The following is a 15036-nucleotide window of genomic DNA, read 5'->3' as shown; positions in this document are numbered from 1 at the left end:
TGATATTATTTTGCATAAGAGGTTGTGTAGTACTAAATCTGAAAGTCTTCTGTCATTCCTGACAAGTGAGGAAATGAAGCAATCAGACTTCTTTTCTCTAGTTCCTAGGTTAGCGAAGCTCATATTTTAGCTAATAAAAGTTCTAAACGGGAGTTCCCGTCGTGGCGCAGTGGTTAACGAATCCGACTAGGAACCATGAGGTTGCGGGTTCGGTCCCTGCCCTTGCTCAGTGGGTTAACGATCCGGCGTTGCCTTGAGCTGTGGTGTAGGTTGCAGACGCGGCTCGGATCCCGCGTGGCTGTGGCTCTGGCGTAGGCCGGTGGCTACAGCTCCGATTCAACCCCTAGCCTGGGAACCTCCATATGCCGCGGGAGCGGCCCAAGAAATAGCAACAACAACGACAAAAGACAAAAAAAAGTTCTAAACGTTTGGTTTGCTGTGACCTTCAATCACAGCCAGAAACTTCGCACCTGTACATTTTTTAACGGAGCACAGTCCCGAGTCGGTGACATGTTTTCGTGCTGTATTTGTGACTTTTCACCTGAAGATAATTTTGTTCACAGGTTAAACAGTTTAAAAATACTTTCCTATTGTTTCTTCCTTCGGGTAACTTGTCTCAGATTTTAAGAAGTGTTCATTTCCGATGAGCATCCTTTTAATCAGTGATTCCTAATATTTTTCCAAATTTTGAACACTCAGGGAAAGTTACCCGGTAAAACTCAGTACTGTCTTGAGAGACAGTATGGTTCCACCATACAGTCATATAAGCTGAAGAGTTGTGTTTTACTTTTTTATCATGTGTTTTATATAAACGGTTATAAATAGGGAAAATACACATTAAAATTTCACAAATTGGAGGTGAATAAAAAGGTCTTAGATTAATTTACAGATTTAAATTATAAACACCAATTTCATTGAAATTTTGTTGCCAGGAACATTTAAATGTCTAAAGCCAGAAATTGAATATAAACGATTTGATAAAAGGTTTTTGAGGTATATGGTCTATAGGACGAAACTGCTGGACAGAAAAAATTTAGAATCCATTTTATTTTGTTCATATTTACATTTGAATTGCTCTCACTTGGTTACTGTTATTAACACCTATTTTAAAAATAGGAAGAATAGCATTAAGATATAACTAAAAAATTTTAAATGGCATGCATATATTTTTTGGCTATTAGCCAAAATATTTTACTTAAGTTTCTTGAAAACGAGGATTCACCTCAAGCAGATGATAATAGTGCAATGGCTATAGTCAAGTGAATTTTTTTTCCACCAAGAAGAAACAGTGATACTGAAGGCAGGGAAAAATTGCTGAGGGAAGGTTGCTGAGTGTTTGATAAATACTCGTGGAACTGGATTATTAATTAGAGAACCATCTTCAGAAGTTAAAGTTGCTCTTTAGTTTACTTTCTGTGAGGACAGTTTTCAGATAGACATAATAATTAATAGGGCTTTTATAGCAATATGTGGTAGGCACTCTTCTAAGTACTTTATGTGTATTTTATTTTAAACATATATTGATAATCTTGTGATGTGGGTGATATTAGGTCCTTTTAATAGTTGAGGAAACGGATGCCAAAGAAGTTACTTGCCTGAGGCCACACAACCGGTACAGGTAGAGGTAGGATTTGAACTCAGGCCAACTGAATTAATACCCTTCTGTACTCATAGAATATGCCTTTTCTCCCAAAATGGCCAGTAAAACATTTGGTATTTAATTAATTCTCTGTATTGATAGTATTTTTAAGTGCTTAAAAGAAATGTTTTAGTAAGTCTAGCTCCATAGTGGGTTGTTGCTGAGAATGTGTTTGGGTTGGTATTAAAGAGGGACAAGGCTGACTTAAGGGGCCTGTGACCCATGCAGTCACTTAATGGGTGCAGGCACGTAGAGACTGTGCATGGTTTAATCCTCTGCTGTCACCGTCCTGAAATTCTTAATACTTTTTGAACAAGGAGTCCTACTTTTTTTTATTTTGTGCTGGGTCCCGCAAATTATGTAGCTGGTCCTAAGAAGGGGCAACTAACTACTTTATGCAGTTCCACAAAGCCCTGATTTCTCTTACTTTACCTACTGAATTAGGGTTCAGCTGACCATTTGACTCATGCAGCATTTTTTTATATGCTTATTTATCTAAAGCTCTTAATATTCTCTGAAGAATAATGAGAAGGAAATGTGTTGCTGACTTCGAGAGTAGATGCACTCGTAGAATATATACAGATGAGTTCCTTGTAGTTTTTAAAAGTTGATTCATGTATGAATTATAGAACGTACTCTTTTAAAGAAAACTTAAAGAATACTTTCTTGAGGAGTGCCCACTGTGGCTCAGTGGAAACGAATCCCCCTAGCAACTGTGAGGATGCAGGTTCGATCCCTGGCCTCAATCAGTGGGTTAAAGATCCAGCATTGCCCTGAGCTGTTGTAGGTCACAGATGAGGCTTGGATCCCGAGTTGCTGTGACTGTGGCTGTGGCGGAGGCTGGTAGCTGTAGCTCCGATTTGACCCCTAGCCTGGGAACTTCCATAAGCTATGTGTTTGGCCCTAAAAAGCAACACAAAACAAAACTCACTTTCATGAAAGACAGTTTCTTAATAAGTGATTTGAGAGTGAGTGATATTTATAGGGTATGGCTTATGCTTATTTTGTTTTCTGAAACTCAGAGCTCTTGGAAATATCTAGAGTTAGATTATCATGTCTTCTGAAATTCCAAAGGGCTACATTAAAAAGATTGCAAATTGAGAATCATAGAATTTTAAAATGGAAGCACTTGAGACCTTTGAGTTCAACACATTCATTTTCCGAAACGCCTGAAAGGCCCAGCGACTGGTCTAGGGCCACAAAAGGAATCTGAGCTACTTGATTTCTAGTCCTTGTTTTTCTGCCTGTCTTGTATATACAATTTCCATAGTAATACTATGAAAAAATGTCAGCACCAAAAAAAAATGAGTAATCAAGAGCACAGAAATCTTAATAGCATTTTATGGTTTGCACCAGAGCCTTGAATTCTTCTGCGTTGTGTTTCTTCAAGATCACAAAGTCAATTTTTTTTTTTCTGGGTCTGTTCCATACTAGGCTCTGTGCTTGGCACACGTGTTATTTTATCAGTACTTGAGTGACTTGAGTAATTAGGAAGCTACTAGGGATAAGACTGTGCAATGTTGGAAGCATGAAACTCTATTGCTTAAAGCAGTGAACACACCCAGACCATGTTCATTTAAGATGCAGTCTTGGGGGTGCCTGTTGTGACTTAGGGACCTCCTAGGTTAAAATCCCATTTCTTTGTGGCCCATTGTACCTCTGGTAGGTAATGTTGGAATGACCCTATCTGTGCCTAGGAGAGCCTGCTCTCAGCCTCTCCCGTAAGCATTATCACACTACTGGGTGATTGCAGAAATCTTTTAGGCAAATGCTTTGTCTCTGTTGGAAGTATAGGAACTCTTAAAAACATATTTGAAGATTTATGAAGAGAATAAACTGTTTACTCCAAGTGAATCTGTGAGTGCTTTAATATAGATCTAGTTTTAGGAAGTGCCATAATTCATTGTCCTATTTTCAGCTGTACTCTATCCGTGGTAGACTAAAAGTTTATTTAGGTACAATGCTATTTTGAGAGAGGAGTTATCTCAGGAGACTATCCAGAAAATACACTTCTAATTCATTTGTATTAGAGTTTTGATGTGTATGTTTTAAATAATTAAAAGGCATTGAAATGATGATTTCTGAAACATTTTCAGAACTGGATTTTGCTTTCTCAGATTTGCATTTTAAAGTAAATACATATCTTTTCCCTCATCCCATAAAAATGATGGCATTTGGGTGCTTATTCTGAGTTTCAGTCCCTTGCCTGTCTATATAAATTCTGATTTCTTTATTCAGATTGTACATGACTACATCAGTGACATTATAGCTTGCAGTGTCCCTCCTGAGAAAAAATAGCTTATGGTCTCTATCAAGGAGGGAAACTTCTGTACCTATACTTTCCCAGCATGTAAACAGTATTTAAATGAGAGACTCGGAGTTCCCGTCGTGGTGCAGTGGTTAACGAATCCGACTAGGAACCATGAGGTTGTGGGTTCGATCCCTGGCCTTGCTCAGTGGGTTAAGGATCTGGCGTTGCTGTGAACTGTGGTGTAGGTTGCAGACGTGGCTCGGATCCCGTGTTACTGTGGCTCTGGCGTAGGCCGGCGGCTACAGCTTAAATTAGACCCCCTAGCCTGGGAACCTCCATATGCCGTGAGTGCGGCCCTAGAAAAAGACAAAAAAGAAAAAAGAAAAATAAATGAGAGACTCAACATTGGTGACTTGAGAATAAAGTTCATTCCTTTTGAGATTAAACACAGGTGGCTTCTTAGGAAGGGTTTTTCTTAGGACAGATTAAAGGCTCAAATGGAAAAGTCGTTCAGTATTCACTTGCTTAGGTGCTTTGTGCAACTGTACTTTTCCCGTGTTTTCTTCACTTAGCTTTTGCTCTTCGGTTAATGAAGCTGACTAGGGATTAGCAAAAGCGTAGTCCTAAACTTGTAAACATGATAGTAATTAGCTAGAAAAATCTTGGGCAGATTAACATCTCTTTTTAGTTTGTTTGAATCTGTAAAATGGGGAAAATAATAGGATTTAGAAAGTTTTGAGGGATTAAATGTTTATGTGGAGACCGTAAGAGCTATGCTCGGCACTTGGTATGTGCTTATGTTAAGTGCTAGCTGATAACACGATCACAAAAGATGGGCAGCATGTGCCTTTTAGGGGTTGGTCAGTTAAAGCTTTACCTGAGGATTGGGGGGTTCGAGAGAGGAGGATTCGGGCAGGTCTCAAGATAAGTAGAAATTGACTAGGTGGGTACAGGGAGGGCATTATAGACCTGGGGGTGTGATGAAAGGAACAAGGCGAAGCAGGAGAGGAAAGGAAGACAACATTCGAAGCCATTTTGGCTGTAGGGTGGCCAGCACAGAAGTTGAGGATAACAGTAAAACTTCTGAGAGCGGGACAATGAAAGGAACGGTGAGGTGAAGACTGCAGGTGATCTGAATTGGCCTCCTGTCCTTTGGTTGCTGCCCAGGGAGGCCTCGTGGAAGGCGTGGCCCCCGTGCCCAGGGGTCCCTTGAGCCACTGCTGTTCTTGACTCTCTCTCCCCTTCTGATTACTCTCTGCAGTGAGTTAATAAAAACTCCATCTTTTGTCATTGGCAACTCAAGAGTTTTTCCGAGGAAAGTATTTAAAAAGAGCTTGCTAGGCCGTCCTGGAATGTTTTTGAAAGCAAATTAGATTAGCCTTTTGGCCAAGGGTGGAGGAAAGAGCCTAACCTGTTGCTGTTTTCACATAGAGTTGAAAGCCCAGGGCCTCTCCCTGCAGCTAAAGGAAAGGAAAGATTTTCCTCTTTAAAAAGTTGTGCGAGGTCTTCCTTTTAGTGTTTTCTAATTTCGGGATATTTTAAGACACATTTTCTTTCTTGAAAAAAAAAAAAGCAAACCTCTTGACTTTGTCTTGGGAACACTTATTCTCAGGGGTAGTCAAGAACAATAATGATTAAAAAAAAGGGACAATAATGAAAAGTAAACATTTTAAGTTCATGAAATCTGACTGTGGTCTGCATAAGGAGCAACGTAAAAAAAAGAAACATTTTCACCTTAATAGTCACCGTAACCACTGTCTGTGTGTGTGTGTTTGTGCACATGTGAATGTTTGTGTATATATTGCATATCTATATATATATATATATTTTTTTTTTTTTCCTAGTTACTATTTCAGTCCTCTTTCCAGGAGGAATCCTAGGATTCCTACCATTCCTACAGAATGGTACACGTTTTGTTGTAGTACAGTTTGCATCATGTCATCACAACTCTACCACCCCATTTAGGTTTCATGAATGAATAAAATGAGAGACTTCAGAATGTGTCCCTTAAATTATTTTAGTCCTGTGTTTCAGTTTACATAAAATAAACAAATGCTCTGTTTTAACAAGTATTTATGTTCAAGTTTTTGGTCTCTCTAATTTTTTTTTTTTTTTTTATGGCCACACCTGCAGCATAGGGAGGTTTCCCGGTTAGGGTTCGAATCTGTGCCCTACGCTGCAGCTTGCAGCAACACTGGATCCTTAACCCACTGAGCGAGGCCAGGGATACAGCCTGAATCCTCAGACCCTATACCGGTTCTTAACCCAGTGAGGCACAATGGGAGCTCCTGGTCTATATTTTTAAAGGATTATGAATATTAGGGTTTACAGAGAAAGTATTTATTTTCATTTATAAGTTACATGTATAAAATTTCTGTAGACTCTCATCAAGATTAATGACAAGAATAGGTCTTCTCTCTCCTGTTCTAATCCTAAATGGATACATTTGGTTACCTCCTCTTATTTCTCTAAAAGAATGTTATTGTAATCAATGCATGAATTTCAAAATTCTTTTACTAAATTGCTAATGAGTCTTACATTTCAGCATTTCTTCAGTGTTTTTTCATCATATTTAAGTACTTTTTGCGTACAGGATCCTATGCAGAGAGCTTTCTACTCTGTGAACAGATGTCAGTTCTAATACCAGCTCTGTTCAGTGGATAGTGATTGGTTTAGAGAACTGTTTTGAGAACTCTTACGCTATATCTGTATCTATATCTATACTGATGCAGAAAGAGATTCCTTGATTGATTAGTGTGGTGTGACCTTGAGCATTGGCTAGAAGCCTACATATATTTGTTAACCCCCTAAAATGACAAGAGCAGTTATGAATGGGGAATCTATGGACACATTCAGACCTTTTATTGGCTTTTTCATATATGAAGATTATCTATGCTTTCCCTGGATTCACTTTAAACAGCTGATGATTTTCTGTATCGTTATTCTCCCTGACCCTTCTCTACCAAAACAGAATTAATCATTCTTTTATTCTTGCTGCAATAGCCCTTTATTACCTTAAGTGTAACACTCATTTCTTCATTTTTAATCATTTACTTGTCTGGTTCCACCATGGGTTGTGAACTACTTACAAGAAAAGACCGTATTTTATGTATTTGTATAGCCTTGACACCTAATATCCTTGGTTACATGTCTCACGTATTCAAAACATCAGGCAGTTTCTTCTTTCCTTGGTGAGGGTACTTGGATGATGTCTTATGAAGAGTGAAACATTTATTATGTTTGAAGGTGAGGTGAGATCTAAGTCCTAGGATGGAGGTGGCATGAATCAAAGGAGGCAGATGCTCTGGGTAAGAGTTAGACAAGTCATGGTTTTTTGGAATGCAGAGGGACTTGGGGTTTGAAGCTCCATGTCTGAGAGTTTAGTGCCATTAGAAAAACAAAGTTTGGGGGGTGGGTTGGGTGGGGGTGAGTTTGGATTTGGAAATGTTGGATTTTGTTTTTGTTTTTGTTTTTGTTTTGCCGCACCCATGGCATATGGAAGTTCCGGGGCTTGTGCTTTGGTAGCAACCCAAGCTGCAATTCCCACTGCATCATAAGGGAATTCCTGGAGATGTTGGATTTTGGTTGACAATGTTTATTAGTTTTAGATGGAGGGTTGGAGGTCATGTTTGGAGTTGGGCCAGGTGGATAGCTTCCTTTGTTATATGCTCCATAGCACCCTGCTTTATTGTAATTGCTTGTTCAGTGTCCATCTTTCCCTTTAGACTCTGAGCTCCGTAGGCAGGGAATGTGTCTTGTTCAAAGGTGTATCCTCAGTTACAAACGTAATTATTGGCACAGGGTAGGCACTCCGTAAATAATCGTTTAGTGATTTGCCTTCTCTTATCAGTTGACTTAAGCTGCATCCTACATTGTCTTCAGTTTATGTTGCTGCTTAAGATTGCTATTTTTAAAATTACTCAGGTAGTTGCTTTTCATAGAATCATTGGAATTTTAAACTTGAGATCTTAGAAATTATAGGACTTTAGCAGGTCCTATAATTGGACCCTGGAAAGATGCAGTCACCTACCCAAAGTCATTGGACCACACTCCAGATTTAGCTACATATAGTATTCACTGATGGGTAAAGCCCAAACTTTTTATTCAAAGAAATTTGTATACAGTACCTGTCTTTCAGGCTGATAGAGGGAAAGATCGACTGATGACTTGAATAGCCTGTAGAGATTTCATAGTATGACTTTCTCTTTCTCTTGTTTAGTCATTTATCTCTTCTCTAGTATTTCCATCAATGGCTGTGGAAAAGAGGAGAGATGAAATTTTGTTTGTGCTTGCTGGCAACATTAGATTTTTGGACTTTTTCGTGATTAACATCAGGTTCTGGATGAGCTGTTGACTCTGATTCCTCCTGCCCTGTCCATGTTAGTATGGTGAATCATGTTGGTTCTAGGTTTACCATTTGATAGTGTAAATATTAATTATAAACATACTCTTATGGATTATTGGATTTTGTTTAAACAGTATCTTTTGTAGAACATAGTTTGGAAAAGGTGAATCTACTACCTGAGACTATAATCAGAAGATATAATTTTAAAATTCACTGAATTTCATTTTTGATGTGTGGACATCAATCATCCCTTTTTTTTTTTTTTTTTTAAGGGCCGAACCTACAGCGTGTGGAAGTTCCCAGGCTGGGGGTCGAATTAGAGCTGCAGCTGCTGGTCTATGCCACAAGCCACAGCAACGCCAGATCTGAGCTAAGTCTGCAACCTACACCATAGCTCATGGCAGCACCGGGTCCTTAACCCACTGAGCGAGGCCAGGGATCCAACCCACATCCTCATGGATACTAGTCAGGTTCTTAACCCACTGAGCCATGGCAGAACTCCTGACCATCATTTTGGAACACGTTTTCAGTATTTTCTTTTATAGCTTCCCAAACTGAGACAGTACATTTTGTTTAGAATAAATAACAAATATTCCCTTAATTTGGATTAGATTTCTTTTAAAAAGACATATTCTTACTTGCTTTTCTGTTTGTTTGTTTCAGTATCAAGATAAAGAGGAAGTTGTCTTATGGATGAATACTGTTGGTCCCTACCATAATCGCCAAGAGACATATAAGTACTTTCACTTCCATTCTGTGTAGGGTCAAAAAAAAGTATCAGTCATTACCATGAAACTCTGGGAGAAGCGCTTCAAGGAGTTGAATTGGAATTTAGTGGTCTGGATATTAAATTCAAAGGTATGTAAACCTTAATATTCTTTATGATAAAAGTTAGATACAGGCTAGGGTTTTTCAGTTTTCGTACTGTTGACATTGGGGCCACATAATTCTTTTGCGGGGGGCGTCCTTTCCATGGTGGGATGTTCAGCAGAGTCTCTGACCTCTATCCACTAGATGCCAGTAGCATTCTCTAGTTTCACAACCAAAGAATTCTTCAAACATTGCTGATCATCCTTGGTTGAGAACTGCTGCTCTAGACTCCAAACTAGACTCTAATCTCTAAGCCACATGTATTACGTTTAGAAAAGTGTATTAGAAACTGACAAAGATTTATTTTGAATATTTATAAAATAATAAAATAATTGTAAATTAAATTATATTTCCTTAACAAATTTATTTCTGAAAAGTGTTTTCTAGTAAACCCTTTGGTCATAATGTGGTCAGGGGAAAGCCTTCATAGATTTCTAATGAAGTAATTTCTGGAGGTGCAGAGATGTAATATGGTATATAGATACATTTTAAAATTATGTGTAAAGTCTCAAATTCAAGCTTGTACCATTGGCTCAGTGTATTTATCATTGTTGTGTGGATTTATCCTCTCAATACTTGTAGGATGGTGTGGTTTAAAATTTTAAGTCAGAGACTTGTTAAAACTGGGGGAGGGGGAATCCTCCTTATCTGTTTATTATGCAGGTACTGTTTTATCAGTTTATGAATATGTTTATACTTTTTATTTTTCTCTGTAAAATTTGTAAGAGAGTGTATTTCCTGCTTAGACATTTTTAACCTGGAGAGCAACAGCTTGAGTAACTGAATTTTTGCAGGATGTTTGATTAGGTGTCTTGATTTTCTTTAATAGAGGAAGGATCTTATAATCGGAAGCTGTAAATTTTAATCTTATTTCTTTTACTGTATTGATTTTAGTAAAGTTTTTACTCCAGTTTTGACTTCATTGTCTACATGTATAAAATAAACAGTAACTGACCTCTGATACTTTTAGCCTTTTGGGAGGCGAATATGAAATGAAATATTTCAAAGATAATATTTTGTTGAAGATAATGTGTAATTTTAATTTGCTAAATTTTATTCTTGTTTTAGGATTTTTTTCCTTACTGTTGTTGAAAGTAGCTATACATTTTTATATTCTTTTTTCCCCCTATATTATTCCTTGGGGCTTAATTTTAAAATTAAGCTCTAGAAGTTCCCGTTGTGGCTCAGTGGTTAATGAATCCGACTAGGAACCATGAGGTTGCAGGTTCGATCCCTGGCCTGGCTCAGTGGGTTAAGGATCCGGCGTTGCCATGAGCTGTGGTGTAGGTTGCAGATGCAGCTCGAATCCTGAGTTGCTGTGGCTCTGGCGTAGGCTGACGGCTACAGCTCAAATTAGACCCCTGGCCTGGGAACCTTCATATGCCACAGGAAGCGGCCCTAGAAAAGGCAAAAAGCCAAAAAAAAAAAAATTAAGTTCTAAATTTAAACCACAGTGGCATGGTCTATAACTTTATGAATTATTGTAAAACATGCCCTGAGGCTTGTTTTACTTTAATGAGGTAATTTAAATATTTAATTACAAATAAGGAGAAAACCGACTAGAACATGTGATCTTTGAGAACCTCAGAACTACAGTTATTCACACTTTCCTTCTCCGTATTTAGTACACATGGCTAGTTTATTAAAAAGGAACCAGAGGGAGAGAATCGACAAAAGTCCTACCTTGCTTCTGTGGACCGATTTCATCACTTTTTGAACTCCTCACTCTTATTTGCTAGAGTAGAGTTCTCATTCAGCTGTCTTAACCTCTCTTCTTTTATAAGTTTCTTGAGGCTCAGATGGAAAGATTATTTAGATAGGAAGGAATGGTTTTCATGGGCTATAAAAGTGGGATTTATTTTCCTTTCAGATTAAACACCTTTAGATGAAAAGAATCAGAACTGGCCAGGTGTTACTCCTAAGAATTAGTGGTTCCTTGGAGTCTTGTTAGCTCTGCGCTCCAGCGTGGCTATGCTGCTAAAGGAGCTGCCACATTAAGTGGTCCAGATGAAACAGTAAATGCTGAGTAGATTTTGCTTTCTGTCGTAGCTCCTTGCTTGCCTTGTTCAGAGATAGTTGAGCATGCTTTGAAAAAGTGTTTTATGAGGTCTCCTGGTTATCATATCATAGAATTTTAAAGGTAGGATTTTGTCAGATGACCTCAGAGATTGTGTCATCTGATTTCCTCTTAGGGAGGCTCAAAGGTGTATCACAGATATTAATACTGTCATGGAAACTTGAACCTTCTGCCCCTACATAAACTGTAGAGATACTTACATTTATATCTTTTATCCTGTAAGTATTTGACTTTTAAAGCTTCTTCTGAAGGCATCTTCAAATAAAAAAAGTAAAATTTCGGAAATATTGCGAAACTAGAAAAAAACTGTGTATATACACATACACATTTATATGTGCATACACAGAAACGCACAATTTTTTTTTTTTACCCTAGTTTATTCTCTCAGGCTAAAGTGAAGTTCATGAAATAAACTAGGGAACTAATGATAGTTTTTAAGGCTAATGTAAGTTGCTCTCTTTTCAGATTTTATGCATAGCTTTTTTCCCCCTTCATAATAGCGTTTATACTACTACTAGACCAAATCCTATATTGAGAACATTTAGAGAAAGTTAAAAGGAGGGCAGACTTAGGTATCTTTGAACCAGACCTGAATTCATTACCCTGTAACTTTTCGGAGTCTTGCCATTATAGAGTAGAAAGAACATGTGATTAAGAGTCAGAGAGACTTGATACCTCTCAGCTCTGCCTCTGCCTCCCTGTGTAGTCAGGGACAAATTATTCATCGTCTTTGATCTCATTTTCCATTTCCATCTATGAAATCGGGAAATAATATCCACTAGACAAAATCGCTGTCAGATTTAAATGAGATAACGCATGTAGATCACTTACATTCAAGAGATAGTCATCATTATGATTACAGACAACACATAGTGTATGTCTGTACTTGCAACTTGATTTTGTATTAGCACTTATGAACCATTAAATTAGTTTATTGACTATAGGATTTGATTTATCTTCAAGCTGCTATACTAGCTGGGTAGTTTAGTTAATTCCACTGAGGCAAAGACAGTTGCATTCTTGTTCCCTGTTGCATCTTTAGCTATTAAGGCATATTGAGCTCTTAATAAATTGTCTAGCACCTGGTTTGTGCCTCCTTGTTCTTTATGACAGTTGTTTCATTATGATCATTAGATGTTCTGTAATAGTAATTCCTAAGCAGGAGAGGTCACTACCCACTCTCTTCCCTCTCATTTGAGAATTCTTACAATATAATGAAGGAGATTAATTGTTGACAAGTTGACGACTTCTAGAGGATTCCTTCCTCCCATTTATTTTATTGAACTTCCCTTGAATTTTCTCTTCCTCGAATATTCCAACTTAACAGAGGGATGCAATTATTTTATCAGTATTTCTTCTACTTCTCTAGAGTCAAGTGGCAAGTTGAGAGTACTGCAGATATGGGGATATGCCAAGCAAGGGCTGCTGAGAGCCTTACATGTTCTGGCTCAATGCTTTTCAATCTTGCCTGTTTTATTTTCTGAATAAGTTTATGAAGTATATTATACCTGTCTTTCAAATGAGGAAGTTAGGGCCCAGAGGCTAATTAATTATTCAGGATTCACAGATGGAAAGTGGCAGAGTGAGGATTTTTGAATCCAGGCGGCCTAGTGCTAGAGTTGAGCTTTTAACCACCCTGTAGTACTTCCCTCTAGGTGGTAAAGCCTGATTGCCAGTGGGTGGGGAAAGGGCTTGGGGAGTGGCAGTTCCTTTCATTCAGCCTGAAGATTTTTACTTAAGGTAACCCTGACCATGTTTCCAGTCCCTGGATTCTACTGTTTTGCTCTTCCTGATTCTGGAGGCTCTCTGCTGAAGTTCTCTAAGGGAAAGTGCATCTGGAGGGAAGGAGAGGGTATCTGTCTCGTCGCGTGATAGGCGCAGGAGGGGGCCTGGGCCTCCAGCCCCTCTATAAACGTATTTGTATGCAGTTTCCCTATGTGTTCAGCCTCACATCTACCTGTCCTCTACCTTTCGACATCTGTGGTGCCTCCAAGTCCCAAGTGTCTCCTGTGTTTTGTGACAACAGTCCTGTCTTTTCTGTTAGGGCTTTCTCCCTCTTATTAGTCATTTCCCATCTTCCATTTGTTTTCCATTTCCCCAAAATTTGTTGAAATGTTTTTCTTACTGTCTTCTCCTCTTTTGTCCTTGTGCGCCTTCATCCTTTTTATTCCTTTATTGACATCTTAATGGAGTTTCAGGAAGTAAAACACACTTGTGGTTAGTCTGCCTCGTTTAATTGGATAGTCTGGGAACTTGATGCAGTATTTTGTCCTATTGGTTTCTACCAAAGCGTTTTAGCCAGGCCAAGTAATTTAAATCATGTGTTGAATTTCGACTGTAGATACTTTGAATTCTTGGTATTAGCAATTCCTTAAACTTTGTGCTAACAGCAACTTTGATAAGCATGGTCTTTCTGTAAGTTCTTATTCAAACCATTGATGACATTGTTCTCCTCAGATTAACATCTGTCTTATTTTGTTTTCAAAGGAATTTGAAACACAGAAACCACAGAGAAATGTAAAGAATATAAAAATCACCTGCATAGGAGTTCCCGTCAGTGGGCGCAGCAGAAATGAATCCATCTAGGAACCGTGAGGTTGCGGGTTCGATCCCTGGCCTCGCTCAGTGGGTTAAGGATCCAGCGTTGCCGTGAGCTGTGGTGTAGGTTGCAGACGCGGCTTGGATCCCGTGTGGCTGTGGCTCTGGCTGTGGCGTAGGCCGGCAGCTGTAGCTCCGATTGGACCCCTAGCCTGGGAACCTCCATATGCCACAAGTGCGGCCCTATAAAGACAAAAAAAAAAAAAAAAAATCGCCTGCATATAAATACCCGTAACATTGTCTCCATCTTTTCTTTCTGACCATCTTTACATTCATCCCTATAATTTAAAAATTTTTAAATTGGGTTCAGGTTATATATATGACTTTTTTAATGTATTTTGTGAACAATTATATAGTGTTTATTATGTTCCAGATACTGTTCTAAGCATTTGCTAGTTCATTTAATAAGTTACGTGTAAATTAGTTTTTGCTCTTCTTTTTTCTTAACATCCTGTAGGCTTGTGCTCATATTGTTACTCTGTTTAAAATGTGTTTATATAGTATTCTATTACTTGATATTGTAATTTCCACCCATTTCTCAATTACAAGATACTCATTTTCTTTCCTTCTTTCCTCCCTTCCTTCCTTGCTTTTGCTTTTTTTTTTTCTGTTAGAAATAGTACTGCATTTGACTACCCTGGTACCTAAATATTTTAATGCATCTCTGAATCTTTCATTAGCTTAAATTCGTAGAGGTGGAATTACTGAATCAAGGGGCATAAATATTTTTAAGGCAATTCTTGATACATGTTGCCAAATAGCCATCTAAAAAAATTGTATAGTTTATACTGCCAGTCAGGTTAGTCAGTAATCAATACTGTGTATATAAAAGGGTGATTAATTAACAGTGAATATACCGGTTTTTCTCCTTTTTTAAAAAGTTCAGTTTCTGGGCGCTTACTGTATTCCAGAGCCCTGTGGTAGGCTCTAGGTATGCAAAGTTGAGCCAGAAGCTCTGGCTTCAGGGGTCTGTGAACCCTCTGGAATTGTATACTTAATTTTGAGTGAATGTGCATTTTGAGGGGGCAAGGGAGAAAGTGGGAATCCTCTTTCATTGGATTCTTGAAGGGATGTGTGGTCCAAGAAAACTTAACACTGTCTGAGAATATATACTTTTCGTCCTTAAAACAATTCTGAGAGGGAGATAGCATGGATGTTTTCTGTTTTACAGGTAAGGGATCTGAGGTTCACAGAGGTTAAGTGACTTGCTTTTATTCACAAAGCTAGTAAGTAGTGGAACCCAGACTAAAACCCAA

At 38.3% G+C, this 15036-nt stretch overlaps 1 protein-coding gene across 1 annotated transcript in view; it reads left to right on the top strand.

The window, feature by feature from the left end:
- Positions 1–15036, top strand: part of TM9SF3 (transmembrane 9 superfamily member 3) — a 67306-nt gene that overhangs the window by 1154 nt on the left and 51116 nt on the right. Inside the window, 2 exon segments of the mRNA XM_047759479.1 lie at positions 8899–8977; positions 8980–9093. Of these exon segments, the coding sequence (XP_047615435.1) occupies positions 8899–8977; positions 8980–9093 (193 nt within the window).

This window comes from Phacochoerus africanus, chromosome 15, assembly GCF_016906955.1.
Source record: "Phacochoerus africanus isolate WHEZ1 chromosome 15, ROS_Pafr_v1, whole genome shotgun sequence".
NCBI classification, from domain to species: domain Eukaryota; kingdom Metazoa; phylum Chordata; class Mammalia; order Artiodactyla; family Suidae; genus Phacochoerus; species Phacochoerus africanus.
Note: the sequence above shows the minus strand (reverse complement) of the source record. Positions and strands in the feature narration are given on the sequence as shown.